The 20659-nt window shown below is 41.8% G+C and overlaps 1 protein-coding gene across 1 annotated transcript in view; it reads left to right on the forward strand.

The window, feature by feature from the left end:
- Positions 1-5324: 5324 nt before the first annotated feature.
- LOC109430232 (T-box transcription factor TBX6) overlaps positions 5325-20659 on the forward strand; it is a 104759-nt gene continuing 89424 nt past the window's right edge. Inside the window, exon 1 of the mRNA XM_062852881.1 lies at positions 5325-5707. Within this exon, the coding sequence (XP_062708865.1) occupies positions 5559-5707 (149 nt within the window). The 5' untranslated portion in view covers positions 5325-5558. The remainder of the gene's footprint in view (positions 5708-20659) is intronic.

Genomic DNA, 20659 nt, shown 5'->3' on the forward strand with positions numbered 1-20659 from the left:
TGTTGTTTTTCAACCGGCCAACCTCCTCCTCAATCTCTTGGAGGTCAGGGGCCGGAAGTCTTTCGTCCTGTGCACATACTCCTAAATCTGTTACCACGCCACCTTCGGTACTTGCAAGCAACGTCGCCATTGAGGTGCTCATCGTAATGCTGCCACCACCTGTCGAGCACCTCACGCTCGCTCGTGAGAATATTCCCGTAATTATGGCACATGTCGGCTTGTGGCACGAAGCCTCTGCGCGAGCGGTTCAGCTTCTCGTAGAACTTTCGTGTGTCCTTAGCGCGGTACAGCTCTTCCATCGCTTCGCGATCTCGTTCTTCCTGCTGGCGCTTCTTCATCCGGAAGACTGAGTTCTGCCTGTTCCGCGCCTGTTTGTAACGTGCCTCATTCGCTCTCGTACGGTGTTGCAGCATTCTCGCCCATGCTGCATTCTTCTCGTTTTTCAACTGTTCACATTCGCCGTCGTACCAGTCGATTCTGTGATTCGGAGTCGCGAAACCTAGTGCTGTAGCCGAGGTACTAACTATGGCGGATCGGATGTCCCTCCAGCCATCATCAAGTGTAGCTGCGCCAAGCTGCTCTTCCGTTGGTAGGGCCACTGCTAACTGCTGCGCGTAGCCTTGAGCCACTTTTACGTTATGAAGTTGCTCGATGTTGAGCCGCGGCGTTCGACTTCGACGCGTGGTGACAACTGTCGAAAGTTTTGAGCGCATGCATACAGCTACTAAGTAGTGATCCGAATCTATATTCGCACTGCGGTATGTGCGAACATTGGTTATATCCGAGAAGAATTTACCGTCGATTAGGACGTGGTCGATTTGGTTTTCTGTTTGATGGTCAGGTGATCTCCAGGTGGCTTTGGTGATATCTTTGCGGGGGAAGAAAGTGCTTCGGACTACCATACCGCGGGAGGCTGCAAAGTTTACGCATCGCTGGCCGTTATCATTCGATACGGCGTGCAGGCTGTTTCGCCCGATTACCGGTCTGTACATTTTCTTCCTTCCTACCTGCGCGTTCATGTCTCCGACAACGATTTTCACGTCACGCGGCGAGCAATCATCGTATGTTTGCTCTAACTGCGCGTAGAACGCTTCTTTCTCGTCATCGGGTCTCCCTTCGTGTGGGCAGTGGACGTTGATGATGCTGTAGTTGAAGAAACGGCCCTTAACCCGTTAACGCCCAAGGTGTCTCACAATTCAAATCTCCAAATAAATTTGTTATCATAGGTCAAGTTCTAATAAAATAAGCATGATTTGATGAAAAAAATGGAAGTCTATGGTGTAGTTCAAAAAAAAAAAATCTTCATTGTAGGTCCTCAATATCTGATCTGATTGTCTCGAGTTCTATTTAAGCAAAACTTCTACGCTATCGTTATATTTTGATCCGTATAGATTCAATACAGCTCTAAATAAGTGATAGAGATGATAATTATAACCACTCAAAAAGAATAGAAAAATGAGTTATAAATCAGGGCAGAAATATAACCCGATAAACGCCTAAAAGTATGCAATGCATGGTTCTTGCAATTTCGACTGCAGTGTTCAACATTTCCCATTTTTTTACAAATCAAATAAAGAAAGCTTACTATGTGTAGCATAACCAAACGTTAAAATACAGTAGAAGTTAGATTTTACACAGATAATGATTTCTAATAAAGTGATTGAGTTTTTCCTTCAGTACCCCACAAACTCTCATTACGTACTCACCATACGTAAACTTTTCAGAAATGTTGCTTGTTTTAAAAAGAAAATCGTGTTAAGTACTGTTCCTTTTAATTTGTATCCTTTGACAAATACGTATTTCGACCTCAACTATAAGGTCGTCTTCGGTGTCTCGGTTACAGGTATTCCACTAACACGTCCAGGTGCATCATCATTTCATGTTTTGATTTAAAATTTCAACCAGATACACTCTACACGGCTTTTCCATTTATGTTTGTACTATCCATGTTTTTTTTATTCGTGAACAATATGTGGGTTTCATGGTTTTATTCTGGGCACTAGCAAAGTTACATCGGAAAGATAATGTGTCTTATTTAGATTTTACGTACAAAATTTAGAATTACGTACAAAAGCATGGAAAACATAATACTGGGGGGAAGAACATTTCCGGTAGAAATCCCCGAAGGAATCCTGGGAGGATTTACTGAAGGAATTCTGAGAGGCATATCTGGTAGGCCTGTGAGGGAATCTCAGCTGAAAGCTTGGTAGGAATCCCTGAAATTATTAAATGAAGAAATCCCGGGAGGAATTGCTGTATACATCTTGAGCGAGGATCCCGATTCGTAGAAAGAATTCCATTAGAATTCTTTGAATATGTTTCGACAAAACACTTTGAAAGTAAAATTAATCTGTGAAGAAATCCGTGAAAGAATGCTGGATAAAATTTCTGAAAGAATCCTTTCAGGATGTTCTGAAGCAATTCTGGCAGAAATCCCTGAAGTTATTCCTGAAGGAACCCCGTAAAGAATACCTGATGGAATCCTTAGAGAGATCATGACAGGAATGCCGGCCAGAAGCTGAGCAGACATTCCTGCAAGAACCATAGAATCTAGCATTGCCTGAAAAAAAAATCTCGAAAGAAACATATATTTTTTCATATTTTTTTCGGGAGGAATCCCTTCTTAAAGAATAACATCAGGAATCCTGTAAGGAATCTTTGAAGGAATTTCAGCAAAAGAATCCTTTCAGGATTTTCCAAAGCAACTCATACAAAAAATCAATGAAGAGAACTCTGGAGCAATCTGTACAGCAATCTCGGAAGCAATATCTGGAGGAATCCCGGGAATAAACCTGAGAAGATTCTTGACAGGAATGCCTGAAGAAATCCTGGAAAGAATTCCTAAAGGTATCTCAAAAAAGAACCTCAGATCATCTAATCTCATCTCAATTCTTCATCCTACTCTCCAGCCTCTACCTTACTGTCATTTTTGCGCTCTATTCCAACCCTCTATCCTACGCTCTATCATAACCTTCAACCCTACCATCTGTCCTACCCTCTAAACTATCCTTTACCATAACCAAGTGGTTAGGGCAGTGCTGCCCTATCCTTTATCGTACCCTCAACCCTACTCTCTATCCTACCTTCTTCTCTGCCGTCTACCCTATCCTCTACCCTAACCTTCCCTTCCACTCCCTCTATTCTATCATTCACCCAAACCCTCTACCCGACCTTCTGCTCCATCGTTTATCCTACCTGCTACTACCACCTACCATGACCCTCTACCCTTTTTCTCATAAAGCCCGATCGGTAGATACCCATATTGTATGGTATTATAGCTCAAACTACCATTCTGTGGCCGCCATCTTGGAAATGGTTCGCAATCTTAGATTTCAAAATGGCGTCGGATATTCATTTTTGAGTTCTACTTGTGAAGCCCGATAGATAGATACCCATATTGCGTAGTATCCGAAGCAGCATTGCCGTTAAAAAGCATATATTCTGGAGTTTTGACCGCCATATTGGAACCTAAATGTGCCGCCATCTTGAATTTCAATACCCCTGCTACCACCTCCACATTCTAAGGAATGTGTATACCAAATTTGATTGAAATTTCTTGACGCATTTCAGAGTTATGCCTATGTTCCGGCATACATATATACAAACGTACATACATGATACATATAAACATACAAATAGACAAACATCGACTTTTGTATGTATTGATTAACAATTCTACCGAAGAAATTAACAGTAAATTATTAACCATTGATTTTTTTCGCATTGGTAATGAAGCTGATCGTGACAATATGCATTGTTTGCAGCATCGTTTAGGCCACCTAGTGAACCAGTCACAAACTATATTGCCCACTATGAGCAAGGTATGGGTGTGAAGAACATCTTCTCTGAAGAAAGTATTCTAAAATTTTGCATAATTCTGGAGATATTTACATCAAAAGGACTGTCCTGTTTATAGGACGCTGGGCGTTCGGGGCATCTGTCCTATAATAAGAACGCTGGGCGGATATGGGTTAACTCTCAACATGCACATCCTTGCGTTGATCGGCTGCCACCCGATCGCATCTTGCCCAACACTATAAATCCTGTTCCCAGTTCATTGGTGGTGCCACAGCTTTGGTAGAAGGTAGTCGCTCGATGCCCGCTTTTCCACACTTTCTGTCCAGTCCAACAAAGTTCCTGCAACGCCACGATGTCGAAGTTGCGGGGATGTAGTTCGTCGTAGATTATCCTGTCACATCCTGCGAAACCTAGTGACTTGCAATTCCTTGTTCCAAGTTTCCAATCGTAGTCTTTATTTCGTCGCGTGGTCTTTGCCGATTGTATCGAGTCGTATTTTCTCCTATGTTATTTGCAATGGGGATTTTTACGGGTGGCTTATTGGGCCTACGCCAACACTCCTGTCTCGCCGGAGGGCTATCGTGCCAGTTCTGTTAAACGTCCCAACCAACACTAGGACGACCACACTGATGGGGCTACCACCTTGGATCTAGCTGGGCGTGGTGCAGCGTTTCTTACTCAGCCGCTGGATGCCAGAACAGACGCTGTTTGAGCCGCACCTTCTTGGTGAACAGACCCTTATAATTGAACAAGATCGATTTCAGTACATCTAGATTGTGCCAGTGTGGCTAGATTTAACAGATAACTCTAATAAAATAATCTAACTTCCCAGACACGAAATGCCTCTACGAAGCATCCCCAGAGCACTTAACGATTTTTCCAACTAACATAGGACCATAAACAAGCAAAATTACGTAATTAATAAACGAATCTTAGGCCATAAGATATTTTCTAGCAAAAAATATTAATAATATTCCTTGTTTTGAAAGTTACTGTAGCTAATGCGCAAAATAGGTCACCCTGCCCAAATAGTTCCAGAGCCTTTGCTTGGAATCTGACACTCTATACATTTCTGGATAATTCGCAATATCTTTTTAAATCACTTCATTCAAGGAAAAACGTGATAGGTTTGGCACCACTTCCATAATCCTTCCATTTTTCTATCGCATGATCATTCGTACTTTGTTTTATGGAACGTTTCATTCTTCATTCTCTCCCAGCCAGCATATATTCCCATGCAAGGTGGGCACTGGTGGGCACACATAAGCGGAGGCTTAGAGCCGGCGCGCTGCTGAAGTGAAGACCCGACACGATAAATGACTATGAAATTTTTATTTTCACGGTTCATAACCGTGCGGTTGCTGCCCTCCGGGTCTTAGAAACCGATAACGAACGAACGATGCCCCGAAGAAACCTGACGCGACGGCGACGACGACATCGATCCATTCCCATCCTCTGACATGAAAAAAAAACCCCGAGATCATTGATTGTGAATGAATTTCCTCCAAAAGCGAAAACAGTCGGCGGATAGTTAATCAAATTTAGCTAATTATGTTTGTTTAAGTTTCTAATCATTCCCATTCCCATTGCGGCTTTCTCACTAACGAAACGATTTTTCATCTATCATCTCGACTATTTTCCATGATTACCATCGATGCGCACCCATCTGATTGATTGCACCGCACCGCGCTGGATGATGATTGCGCCGCTCACCGAAAATCAATCGTTGCAACCGTGATCGAGCAGATCCTTTTCCATCGATGTTGCCGGTTCCGGTGCCGCCGATGCATGCGATGGCTTTGCCGCCGCGCTACTCGCTGCCCGGTGTGGAGATGAAACTGCAAAACAAGGACCTGTGGCGGGAGTTTCACAAGATCGGCACCGAGATGATCATCACCAAGTGCGGAAGGTGAGTGCTAGAATAGGTATAACATAAGAAAATGGTTGGGATCAGGATCGCGATTCGAAGATAGAACTCTCGTGTTATCGCGCGGGGGGAACTGCAATGATCAATTTCTCTTTATAGATTTTCAGATTTCAGATTATTCTGGAAAATAGCATCGGTTATCGGATATTCTGTCGGTGTAGTCCGATCACTGGAAGTAGCATCTAGAATAAGAGATGCAAAGGGAAGTAATTTGCCAAGTTATTTACGTAGGAAAAATTTAATGAAGAGCAATCAATCAATGCAGTTGAATTGCACAGCAACAGTGAAACATAAAATGATTGGACAAAAAATCACAAAAGCACAAACGTTGATCAGTAGTCTGGCGCCTTAGTTTTTGAGAATATAAATCAACGGCTAGAAATTAATACGCATCAAGTCTCTCCACAACCTTAACAAGCGCATCATGATATGCGGATCATATTTAATAATTCGAGACGGCTACTCTAGGCCTCGGGAGCGAACTGAAGCAACCGCATGATATCGGAATCTAAGCGAAGCGTGAATCTAACTTAACACGCTTCTCCGACGCCTTTTTTTTTATCGTCAGAGCGAGGTGGACCCACAAAAAAACAAGCGTTTTTAAGCGCGACAACCATGAAATTGATCATTTTCCAGTTGAAGAATTTCAACGGCGCGTAGTACATTAGGTAGGTAGTTGATTCTCTAGTCTCGATTCCCCCGCGGCGCTTGGATTTAACCAAACGAGCGGTCGGATTTGTAATCGAGCGGTATACCCAATTCACGCGTGCGCGAACCGAGGTCCTATCAAATTATCACACGCTACCTACCTTTTTGCTCCGGCGAAATTTAAACCCTTGAGCGCGATTTCCGTTAGGAAGGTAAGGATTTTATGTGAACAACTCATTCATAGTTGCCGTTGCTAAAACTTTGTAACGGAGGATTTGAACCCGCATTTTTTATTTTGTTATTAGGGGGTACATTGAGTGGACAGTTAAAAAAATACACCGGTCTAAAAACCACAGGCATTTCTAAACTTTTATTTTGAAAATAAATCATAATATTTGAACCTATTGGCTGGTTTTTTGCTATATATAAATAATTGACACATTTAGTGGGATTCAGCCTCATTCATTTATTTTGTTCAACATCAGTTTCATGATAACACTGTATCAACAATTTGCCTACATAATACTCGATTTGCAGCTGTAGCTTTCCAATGTCGGTCACGCCCAACGCTCGCCAGGTCACGCTCCACCTGGTCCGCCCATCGTGCTCTCTGTGATCCACGCCTTCTTGTACCAACCGGATGGTTACCAACTTTAGAAGGTTGCTGTCCGGCATTCTTGCAGCATCCCAGCCAACCACATATCGTTAATCATTGTGTGGAAAAAATCGTATATTTTCATATATTGAATCAAAATTGTATAATAATATGTATATTTGTTGACAATGATTGCGTAGAATCGCATTTCATGCCAAATTAAATTTCAATTGCGATTGTGTTTCATATAGTCGTCTCCGATCATAAAAGGTGCGAGATACTATCGGTAGGATCGCAAAGAATCGGATAGAATCGTGAAAAAAAACATACATTCTTAGTGTCAAGCTGCAAGTTCGCTAGCACCGTATATATGATTTCTTTGAATCGTGGGGATCGTCGCTTCACATCGTATATGCATCTGCTAAATCGAGCTTGCTATCTAAAGGTATGATGAAAATCGGTGAAATCGTATACAACTAAAACAGTGTTGTATATTGATCGTTTGCGTCACACTTGCGTCGTATACGAAGTGAATGAAATCGTAGAAATCGTATATTCATTTTTACAGTCGCATATGATTGTTACTGCACTTTTAATAGTCGAATCTTAATCTCGGAAATCGTAAATGGTTTTGTTTACATAATTGTATGATGGAGAAAAAAAAATGGTATTCATCACAAATTTGTATTTTTGTTGTTGCTGACACATTCCAACCATGGTAGCAATAATTTCAACCAAATATATAGGTTTTCATACTAGCAGATGATTTATAATAAGTGGTGGTCGCACTGGTCGCAGTGGAAAATGTACCCAACAGGAAAAAAAATACAATAAGTGAAGTATAGATTCCAACAACAATGTGAATTCCGGGCCTCTTGCATGATACCACTTTTGATGCCACTCAATGCACAACAACAACGCTCCCACCACAAGTCTCGCACCGTATCATGCTAATTTTTATTCGTTTCATGCCGTTCACTTTGAACTCTCTATTTTCAACTTGGCAATATAGCCAATAGAGATAACGCGCAGTTCTCAATCAAAGGACCTAAGTTCGATTCCCACTGAACACCGATTGTTTTTTTTATTTGAAAATCTTGAGTCGTATATTAGTATTCTCAATCGTAATAAGATCATGCATAATCGTATATTTAGACCAGTGAATCGAAATTCAACCATCGCGCAACAATAATGACAATGTCGCAACCTGTATTTGTTGCGACAAAACAACCCATGCGACATAAGTTTGTCCCAACTGGAAAATAATGGGATTAACATCGCACACCACGAGTTTAGAGATTTTTGAGCCTTGCATTGCGATTTTCGAACGGTAACTTCGAGTCGGTAAACACTGCAACTCTGGTGAAGCTCTATCATCAAACAGTTTCGACTTTGGGTTAGTAATAATTGATTATTCACGAGTTGAAAAATAAGCAACAAATTCAGCTTCCGTTTTGTCTGCAACAAAAAAAAATCGAGATCATGTCATTATCTGTCACCAGTAGGGATAAAGAGTAATCGTCGCACCTTCTTTGTTGCTTGTTTTGTGCCTCTTTTGTCTGACAATTCTCTTTACTGATTTAGACGGATAAAATCGGCGAAATCGTAGAATTTTTTCGAGAAATCGTAAATTATATTGGATGGAATTGCAGTAATCGTATATATGTTTCGATATGGCCTCCACTTTAGTATGTATATGCCTGTTTCGTGCATTGAATACGATTTCTTTGGTGCTATATATGTGTGACTATTTCAGTTGCAATTTCGATATAGCAACCAAATTGCTGGCTGGGATGTCCTGCCCACCGTATCCGCCCAGCTTTAGCCACTTCCAGGATGTTGGAAGAGTGCAACGAGCTCGTGGTTCATCCTTCACCACCACACACCGTTCTCCTGCACGCCGCCGAAGATCGTCCTTAGCATGCGTCACTCGAAAACTCCGATTGCTTGCAGGTCCTTCTCGAGTATCATCCATGTCTCGTGTACAAAGCGGATCACCGGTTTTCTTAGCGTTTTGTACATGGTACATTTGGTGCGGTGAATCTTTTTTGACCGCAGTTTCTACTGGAGCCTGTAGTAGGCACAACTTCCACTGATAATACGCCTTCGTATTTCACGGCTTACGTTATTGTCAGCCGTTGACAAGGAACCGGGGTAGACGAAGTCTTGTGCCACCTCGAAAGTATCCCCGTCTATCGTAACATTGCTACCAAGGCTTGTCCTGTCTCGCTCAGTCGGAGGGAGGTTTCAGCATGTACTTTGTTTCAGCCGCCTCCACCACCAGTCCGACCTTTGCTGCTTCAAGTTTCAGGCGGGTGTACAGTTCTGCCACCGTTCCAAATATTCAAGCAATAATATCCATGTCATCCGCAAAACAGACAAATTGGCCGGATTTTGTGAAGATCGTACCTCGGCTGTTGAGCCTGACTCATCGCATAACACCTTCCAGGGCGATGTTGAATAGTAGGCCCGAGCAGAAGGGAATAACAACAGCATAAGAAGCTATGTTATTTGGGCAAAATAACTGCATAATAAGATGGATTATTTCTAAGTTATTACCATAACATATTGTGTTATAAACTTGTCTGTCATAAGCGGCAAAATAACAAATTCCATAACAAAACAATGTTCCTGGGAAACCATTTCAATAACTTGTTTTGTTAGTTTCAATAACAATTTATTAAAAGTAAATTCGGAGAATATTTCAATAACAAATTTTGATATTGATGTGTTATTGATAATAATCGGAGAGCAGAATTTGCTATGATATCAAACTCGTTATTAAATAAGTTATAATACTAATTATATTAAATTATTCGCTTGTCTCACAAGCCCGCCAATAACATGAGGTTCATCACTCTGACGTAAACAATATTTTCAAATGATCGAAAAATACTATACAGGTATTCTTCGATATAACGTACCCTCGATATAGCGTACCCTCGATATAGCGAATTCGATATAACGTACATTTTGCTTCGATATAACGTACAACATTGAAAATTTCTTTTTTTCCCATGAATAACCCTTAGATAAACTACGAAATCACTCAAATCAATGTTTTGTTGCAGCATTAGCCTTGTTACCCAGAATCAACGCAATTTGGGGAAAAATTTAGTGTACGTTATATCGAAGCAAAATGTACGTTATTTCGATGCACAAAAAACGAAATGACTTTTTCGTCAAAACTAAAGTTTTTCATTATTGGTTTTGTAAATTTCACCGAAATCATTATTTGGGATTAATTTCACGTCGAATACATCAAAACTAGCATAAAAATATTAAAATTTTCTCTGCTTCGATATAACGTACACTTCGATATAACGTACAAAGAGAAAATTTTTTTGTACGTTATATCGAAGAGTACCTTTATTCAGCTTTTAATTCATTCTAAGAGATTTGAAGTCGCAAGATAATCGAACTTTAGTAATTTCTATATTATCAAATACGACGAGCTTCGATTTCCACCTGTAATTTATAAACTGTTCTACTTTGATTGTTTTTGGAGCACGGTTTTGAAATCAACACGTGTACTTGAAAAAGTTTGATCGTCGATAACAATGTGTGACTTTTATTTTGTTTTTTGTCAGCATAGAAACTGCAGAACTTTTAGAATGCTCAACAGTTTTGCAGAAAATTTTTGGGTGGATATTAGTATGGGACAAACATCAAATCCTCGCTCCAGTTGACTTTTTTGATTCCATTTAGGTCTCATATGAGCTGTGCAAAATTTCAGCGCAATCGGTGAAACTATAATTTAGCGCAAGCGGTTCAAAGTTTTCATAGGATTTACTATGGGAAAAGTTACACTTTCAGGTAAAAAATCCCAGAGGTCGCCCCTTATCTCCTTAATTCAAATCGATCAACGCTTCTTGTAGAAAAATCATTTATGAAACTTTCCTTCGAAGACCGCAAATCGATTGGAAACTTGTGGGAAAAGTTATTGATTTATTACCGATTAGTGATCGAACGAACGGCTTTTTGTTTTGTTTTATTAGCAGCACTGTAGCTGCTGCCTTGGCTGCTGCTGTTTCTGGGGGTGGTGATGTCTCCCGCCACCCCATGCAACAACGGCAGCAGCAGTGCTGCTGATAAAACAAAACAAAAAGCCGTTCATTGGATTACTAATCGGTAATAAATCAATAACTTTTTCCGCAAGCATCTAATCGTTTTGCGGTCTTCGAAGGAAAGTTTCATAAATCATTTTTCTACAAGAAACGTTGATCGATTTGAATTAAGGAGATAAGGGGCGACCTTTGGGATTTTTTATCTGAAAGTGTAACTTTTCCCATAGTAAATCCTATGAAAACTTTGAACCGCTTGCGCTAAATTATAGTTTCACCGATTGCACTGAAATTTTGTACAGTTCATATGGGACCTAAATAGCATCTAAAAAGTCGACTGGAGCGAGGATTTATTTTTTCCATACAAGTGTGTCCCATACTAGTGGATATATTGTATAGATTATTACAATTTTTCTGGAAACTTTGTTTTAAGGTGAATATAAATCGAAGTCACGCCTCGAATTTTCAAGAGCATAAATCTGATGAACCGAATGTCAGTTTGCGCTGAAAAGTTGATGGATTGGTTACCCGCTGGTGGTGACCAAACGATCAACTTTTCAGCGGAAACCGACATTCAGCTCTTCAGATTTGTGCTTTCGAAAATTCGAGGTGTGGTTTCGTCATATCTTCACCTTAATTCCTTCGATTTTTCCCTGGATTCAAGAATTATGTCGCATATTCCTCCTGGATTCTAAAAGGATTCCACAGAAAAAAATTTCAATAATTTCTCCTGAACTTCCTCTGATGAATCCTACAGAACTTTCACCAGAATTTTTTGCAATATTTATTTCTAAAATTCCTCTATATATTTCTCTAAGGATTCCGTCAAAAACTCCTTATATGTTTATCAAGTGACTTCGTCATAAAACTCTTCTGTGGAGCGGACCTGGTGTGATGGTTAGAACACTTGACTATCACGCCGAGGACCTGGGATCGAATCCCACTCCCGACAAACTCGCAAAATGTGAGTTCTTCCTTCGGAAGGGAAGTAAAACGTGGGTCCCGAGATGAACTAGCCTAGGGCTAAAAATCTCGTTAATACAGATAAAAAAAAAAAAAAAAAACTCTTCTAGAAATTCGTCGATAGATTTGGTCATAAACTTTTCCATAAATGACTCCAAAAATCTTCCAGAAATTTCTCCGGGAGTTCTTCTACGGAATGTTTCATGGATTTTCAAAGAATCCTTTAGAAATTCCTTTAAAATACTGCATAGTTCAATAAGTTCATCTTTAGATTTCTCTGAAAATTTCTTTGAGGATTTCACCAGGAGTTTTTCCGAAAGATTCTCCTGGAGTTTTTCAAAAGATTTTGCTAAGAATTCTAATAATTGCTCAGAAGAATTACTTTCGAAATTTCTAAGAAAATTACGCGAGGAGTTTTCTTGAAGACTTCTCCAGGGATTTATCGAAAGTTCCTCCAGAACTTCCAAGTGCATATCCGAAAATTATTTAAGGAATTCTTAAAAGGAGTCGTTCAGAAATTTCCTTCTTTACTGAATACAAAAATTGAACAACACAAAGGGACAGGTCATAATTGTCGAATTGTTGCTGTGATTTCAAAACTTGTTACTGTTGTGCTATTGCTGATGAGTAGATCAATACTACAACAATAATTAAACTTGTACTTTAACAAAACATGTTATTTAAATATAATTTAGTTAATGTGTATCAATAGCTTGATTATAACAGAATGAGATTGTCCAACAAAATTTGTTATGGAAAAGCTATGCCTTGATAATTTACCCAGGTAACCAATAAGCATTTGAATAAGCCGTATTTCTGTTTTATATCTGCAGTTGACCTGCTTACTGCCGTATGAGAGTAGTTCGACTGCTAAACTGCCCTCTATTAGCAATTGAAATGCTACTTAAAATCTGACAGCAGTTATGTAGCATTTCAGATGCACGGTATGTTTTGATCAACTAGCAGCATAATTTCTACATTATTGCCATAAAACTGCTAAACTCACACCACATTTTCACTTTTTAATTTACGTGCCCCGGCTGTAGATGCCATTATCATTCGCTTGTCCTGTCATTTATAGAGTAGCAACTGAAAAAACATGCTTTGGGAAATATATTCCATGGTTTTGGCTATTGTGCAATTATCAGCACATGCCGGAAACATCTCATATCTGACGAAGCAACTGGCCGGTGTAATGTTCAAGCTATAAATTGATCAAAAACCCAACGCACATTATTTAATCATCTATAGCTTACATCGTAGCGCGATTCAGCACTGTCGTCAACCCGATGATCGAGGGATCAAATCCCAATTTCACCGCAATCAGCAAAAAAAAAAACAACAACAACAACATTTCAAAACGTGCCCCCAAACCTCAACAGTTGCACAGGAGAGTGAGGATAAAAATAGAAGAGAAAGGGAAGCCGTAAAATGGGCAGGGGAAATATTTTGTTTTTATTTTTGACAATCTGGGGGATAGGAAAATTAAGCATTTAATCAGCCGTATATTGGACCAAAACCTGCATTTAAGTAGCACTTATGGCACATATACGGCAAATTAGTATTTAATGACCTGCTGTAAAGGCGTATATAGTGCTGAATTAATGCCATTTTAACTGCTTATTGGTTACCTGGGTAATAATAACAAAATAAGATATAAAAACAGGTTATGTGATTTCGTAGTTATTAACTTGCTATTCTCCTCCGCTCGGGGGCAGGAGAGTCCATCACCTTGTCGCAGTCCCCGTCGAGATTCGAATGAACTGGATAGTTCACCCGGAACCCTTACGCTGTTTTGCACACCGTCCATCGTTGTTAGCTTCCCGGGAAAGCTGTTCTCGTCCATGATTTTCCACAGCTCTGTGCGGTCGATACTGTCGTATGCCACCTTGAAGTCGATGAACAGGTGGTGCGTTGGGACCTGGTATTCACAGCATTTCTGGAGGATTTTTCGTACGGTGAAGACCTGGTCCGTTGTCGAGCGGCCCTTGATGAAAACGGCCTCGTAACTTCCCACGTACTCATATAAATATTTTGAATGAAAGACGACGGAAGATGATCTGGGATAGCACTTTGTAGGCGGCATTCAAAATGGTGACCGCTCGAAAGTTCTCACACATTAACTTATCGCCTTTCTTGTGGATGGGACAGATTATCCTTTCCTTCCATTCCTCGGGTAGCTGGCTGTTCGGTTTCCCAGATCTTGACTACTAACCGGTGCCGATAGGTGGCCAACTTTTCCGGGCCCATCTCTGTGAGTTCTGCTGCGATACCGTCCTTACCAACCGCTTTGTTGTTTTTGAGCTTGTGGATGGCTTCTTAACTTCCCTCAGCGTGGAAGTTGTTTGGTTGCCGTCCTCTGCTGCACCAACATAGTCATTTCTTCTGCTGCCTTGATCCCCCGTGCCTACATTCTCTTCGTCATTCGTGTGCTCGTCGAAGTGCTGCTTCCGTCTTTTGGTCACTTCACGTTTGTCCGTCAGGAGGCTCCCGTTCTAGCCCTTGCAGATTTCGGCTTGCGGCACGAAGCCGTTGCGGGATGCGTTGAGCTTCTGATAGAACTTCCGTGTTTCTTGGGAACGGCACAGCAGTTCCATTTCTTCGTACTCTGCTTCTTCCAGACAGCGCTTTTTTTTTCCTCGAAGCGGTGGGTCACTGCTTCCGCTTATGTCTGAATCGCTCCACATTCCATCGGGTTCCATGCTGCAGCATTGCCGCCCGCGCTGCATCCTTCTCTTCCAAAACCGCTCTGCACTCCTCGTCGAACCAAACGTTTCGTCGACTCAGTTCTACGTACCCGATAGTGCTATCGGCTGCGTTGTTGATGGCTGCTTTGACTGTACCCCAGCCCAGCAGTCCTCCAGAGGGGCAACGCGGCCTCGAGATTCTGCGCGTATGCTGTGGCGACGCTCGATTGCTTCAGTCGCTCTAGATCGTACCGGGGCGGCCGCCGGTACTGTTCATTGTTCAAAACGGAGAGTTTTAGGCGCAGTTCAACCATCATTAAGTAGTGATCAGAGTCGATATTAGCGCCACGATAGGTCCTGACGTCGACAATGTCGGAGAAGTGCCATCCATCAATCAGAACGTGGTCGATTTGCGATATCGTTTGCTGTGGTGGAAGAAGGTACTACGAATGGCTATGTCCTTGGAGGCAAAATTGATGAGGCGTAGGCTTTTTTCGTTCGTCAGTTGGTGGGCGCTGAACTTTCCAATTGTCGGTCTGAATTCCTCCTTCTGGTCTACCTGAGCGTTTAGGTCTCCTATGATGATCTTGACGTCGTGGCTTGGGCAGCGATCGTTCTCGTATTCAAACTGCGCATAAAATGCGTCCTTTTCAGTGCTTCCGGAGTGAGGGCTGTGCACGTCTCTTATGCTGATGTTGAAGAATCGGCCCTTGATCCTCAACCTGCACATTCCTTCGTCGATCGGTTTGGTTACCAAACAGTCTACCGAAGCAGTGGGTGAACTTGAACTTCAACGTGATGCGACGAACAAAAATAGGACAATTTTATGTAGAAATTAAACAGACAATGACAAAAAACAGAACTCTATGATCCCAAGAAGAAGGCAAAATACATTGCGCCGAAACGTCGGAAAATAGATAACCTCTGTTTCCTTTTGATTTGAGGGACTGCAAGCCAAACCATATTTGATAGAAAACTTGACAGTCGATAAATCAAGGTTGTTAATATATTTGGACTTTTAAAGTCCGAAAAATAAATGCATCACCCTGAGAACGGTTATCATCACTGGGCTGACAATCGTTCAGAGAAGTTAGGCTTGCTAGAACACATTTTCTTCCTATCCTTTGCCGCAGTTGATAGCAGGCGCGGCTTGTTGGTGGTTTCAATTGAGCAAGAAGATGAGCTGTGGTCGTTTCCGTTCGCGTGGTTCGGTTCTGTTGCTCTCTGTCGATCGTCGTCGATCGCCGTCTGGCCGTCATCTTCTAATCTAATCCTGTCTGATATTGTTTTGTTCTTATAATATCTCAACGAGCTATTATTGAGTAATTCACCATACTAGATTTTGATATTATTTCAGATCATTTACCTCTTATCGCAATCAGTTTTTGTTCTTCAGTAATTTAATGAATAATAACTGAATATGCAATTCATTATATTTTTCCACCTACTCGGCTGTACCTGAATCACCACGTTCTCGTTTCATCCACATTGTGCCCGCTAATCTGCTTAGGTGCTAATGACTCATTCGCCACTGACGGATTTGGCCAAACAAGAGGTGAGAATTTTTATCATTAATTCGCACAAAAAGAGCCCAATTCGCAAAGCCAACAATCATGATCAATTTGACGAGACCTGGCGGCAGGAGGAATCAAAAATTCTGTAGCCCGAGGACGGAATTGAAACACTGTGGTGCATGGGGGTAGGTTCGGTGGTGGAGCCGCTCCAACAAAAAGCCAAATCATCATAATCATCATTCTCGGGGTTTGGGGCATTCAGAGAGACCTCGCGAACGGACGGACACCCCGTCAACCCGACCAAACAAAAGGCGTGAGCGAGCGAGAAAATGTGATTTTAACACCTCGTGGGTAATTAAATTTTTTGATATATGAAGGCTCGCCACTTTTTATGGAAGTGTTGAGTGGCCCGTTGTTCTTTGGCAAATGAGGCGCAGCCGGGCGGAACGACATGAACACGAGAATGGTGATTTAGGATTTTCGGATGGCTGCAATTCGATGAAATTTATTAATATGACCCTTGCTGACAGGGACCATCACCACAGATTGGCTTTTGTTCTGCGACGGACCATTGTGGGGGCTCCGAGAGTGCTAATTAGAGAATGAGTTATTGACGCCACAACCGGGTCGGGAATTGGACGTCGTCGCCTTTTTCGGGCGGAGGTGTCATTTGCTCGCTTGAGTAAAGTGGCGATGCAACGAGCTTGTTATGTACCTTGGGAATCAATTCAAACCAATCACAAAGTGGGTTAGAACTGATTCAAATTTACAGTTGTTTTATATTTATCTTGTTCGAACCCAATACTTATCCTTCCACCTCCGCCAGCACCACGCTAATGCTGAATTCTGGACGAACATTTGAAAAGGGCCTATCTGCTTTTTGTAAACAAACATGTTTTTGTCTCTGTAGGGCCCATCTGCATCCACCCACGCACATCAACACCTTTAACAGATAGCTTGAAGAACACTCTTTCTGATAAGGGCGTTGATGTGCGTGGGTGGATGCAGATGGGCCCTACAGAAACAAAAACATGTTTGTTTACGCAAAGCAGATAGGCCCTTTTCAAATGTTCGTCCAGAATTGCTGAATACAAAAAGCGAGAATTTTTAAAGGTGTTGTACAAATACAACAGCGCGATCACTCGAGGGTTAAAAAATGTAGTTCCACATTTACACTAGAACTTGAAAACAATCAGCTGGCCAGCAGCAGCGATTCAGTCGCTACCGTTGCACACACGACCAATCTATCAATCACGGTCGGCCTTCATCCCCACAACGTCTGCACCCTGAGCCGAAATGGAACAAAATTCCAGCACCAAATTGGTGGTATCAGTTTCGAATCACACCGCGCGCTGGCTGTGCTGTCGTCTTGATTGCTCCCAATGATGATGATTGAGAAAGAAAAAAAAAATCTGGTAATCAGATGGCTACTTCTCGAGTCTCGACAAAGAATGCTTCCTCCGCAAGAACGGCTCGAGTCGAGTGGCCGCGCGAGTGTTTTCATACATTTTTCTCAGCAACAACGGGAGTAAATTGACAACTGGCGCCACTGGACATGTGTTTTTCATGTTTCGTCTTACCTCGGACGGGATGCATGGATTTGAATGCACTAAAACTTTTAGGTCGGGGGAAAGCTGACTACTGCTGCTGCTGGGCCGTTTTGAGTAGACTAATTCAATGTGAAGGGATTCGACAGACGTGTGACATGGGTGATCGAGCTCGGGAAGATGGATGGGTTGGTCATGTAACGACATTTCTGGTTGAGTGAAAATGTAGTAACGTGACAAGTGACTGGTAATGCGACACTGTTGGATGAATTCCCCCAGAGGAATGGAATTTCTGAGGTGCTCTATATTTTAGATATACAGTGACGACTAAAATAATGAGAACTTTGAAGGAACACGAATGTCAGAAGCCTGCCTACATGCATAGTAGACAGTATATTCCAGTGACCTGGCCCAACCAGAAGCACATAATAAGATTATAATAAATTTATGACAACTGTTTCCAGAAATAAAAGTTGATGTAATTTTGTTGTAAGGTTTTTTCAATGAATATCCATATCCATAACAAAATTATATCATAACTTGTTTAATTTATTCAATCAGATGTACGAGGACATGTGTTACATCATGTATATTCAAATGTTCACTAATAACATAATATCATAACATATTTACTGTAATTATTATTATATTGTTTGTTACAAAATTATTTAACAATTTGTTAGGTTTTTTTAATTGCCGTGAATAGTTTTGACATATTTTGTTATTTTGGTCTCTTGATTGGATGTTTACAACAGTGCTTATAACATTATAACAACTTTTCCAGAGATAGATAACAGAACTTGGTTTAATTTAGTTATAATTTAACAAGTGAAATCTAACCATTTTTGATATAAACTTGTTATAATAGTATCTACTTACTTACTTTCAGTCCTGGGCACCCACGGTGGTGCAGACTGCAGAGGGCCTAATTGAAAGATTTCCATACTACGCGATTGCCCGCCATCGCCTTGACCCGTGGCCAGGTCAAATTTCAGTCGACTTGCTTGATTTCGTAGTTGTGACTGCGTCGCCATGAGCCACTGGGTCTGCCTCTGCTGCGATGGCCTGTTGGGTTTCAGTCTAACGCTTGCTTGCAGATTTCGTGTCCACCCCTGCGTAGAGTGTGGCCGACCCACCTCCACTTTCGTTCCCGAATTTCTGTCGCTATCGACTTTTGATGATAACGACGATGGAGCTCCACGTTGGAGATCCAATTGTGAGACCACCATGCACGAATTATATACCGCAGGCATCTATTGATAAAGACCTGCAGCCGTCGAGTGTTCTCCATTGATACACACCAGGTTTCACTGGCGAATAGTAGCACAGATTTCATGTTCGAGTTGAAAATTCGGATTTTGATGGGTCGACTAATCTGGTTGTTTTTCCATACGTTTCTTAAACACGCAAAAGCAGCCCTCGCTTTCTTGATCCGTGCATCTATGTCGATCTTGGTGCCGCCATCGACCGCCATTTGGTTACCAAGATATTGGAAGCTTTCAACATTATCCACTGATTGCCCAGCTACCGTAAAGCTGGAAGGGTTGACCGTGTTTACATCCAACGATTTGGTCTTGTTGACGTTGATGATAAGACCTGCCGCTGAGGAGCGATTGGCAAGATCATCGAGCATGCTCTGCACATCAGAGCGCCGTTGAGCTAGGAGAGCAACGTCATCAGCCAGTTCGATGTCATTTAGGTGCTCCATGGTAATGGGCTGCCACAGCAATCCACGATTTGGTTCACGGTCAATCGCACCTACCAGGAACTACCCGGATGGGATCGGACAAACACCGTTGCGCAGTACGCTGCACGAAAATGCCCTGTACTGTGCTTCAATGAGGCCGATGATTTTCTCAGGGACACCCTTGCGCCGCCGGAGGGCTTCCCACTTGTTTTCGTGAATGAGACGTTCGAAAGCTTTTTCGTAATCAATGAATACCAGGTAGAGAGCCTCTTGGAATTCATTGATTTGCTCCAGAACGATACGGAGCGTGATGGTCCACACAGGATCGTCCGGCACGGAATCCTGCTTGCTGCCTTCGAAGAGTTGCGTCAATCTTCTCCTGTATCCGGTTAAAGGTCACTTTGAAGAGGACTTTGAGAACGATACATGATGCCCCGCCAATTATCGCGTACAGTCAGGTCACCCTTTTTGGGTACCTTAAGTAAGACGGCTTGCATCCAGTCGGCCGAAAATAATTGATTCAGTAGTTGTGCGGATAATACGGGGTCAGCTTTGAGCATCTCAGCTGATATGCGATCGACCCCTGGGGCCCTGTTCGATTTAATGCTACGGATGGCTGTTTCTATCTCCTGCACTGATGCAGCTTCGGTGTTGACACGGGTAACGCGTCGAACCCTTGGCGGATCATGCTGAGGTGTTGATAGCGTGGCTGACACTTGAAAAAGGTTTCCAAAGTGCTCAAACCAGCGTTTCAACTGGTCAGTCGGGTTGGTCAGTCACTGTCCAGATGTGTCTTTCACGGGCATCGAAGCATTCATCTTGGTCCCACTAAGGCGACGTGAGACATAATAGTATCGCAATTTGTAATGTAGTTGCTTATTTGGAGGATGTTTTGTTAGAATGTTTTTAAAACAATCGTTGTTACAAAATCTTTGTAAGAACATAATACAACACGTAATATTTTTTTCTCATCTGATCAAAGATTCGTCCTGAGACTTCTTCTGTAATTTCTCTGGATTCTATAATCTGTCCAAGGATTTCTTAAAGCATTCCTCTGAAAATTCCCTCAGGCATTCTTTAAAGAATTAACTTGAAAAATTAACTATTCAAGCATACAATCGTAAATTCTGTAGAGATTACGTTGGTAAATCTTCCAGATATTCCATCGGAAATTGCACTAGTTGTTTCACCGAAACAAAGGATTATTTTAGAAAACCTGCCATAGATTG

The sequence above is a fragment of the Aedes albopictus genome, chromosome 2, assembly GCF_035046485.1.
Source record: "Aedes albopictus strain Foshan chromosome 2, AalbF5, whole genome shotgun sequence".
Taxonomy (NCBI): Eukaryota; Metazoa; Arthropoda; class Insecta; order Diptera; family Culicidae; genus Aedes; species Aedes albopictus.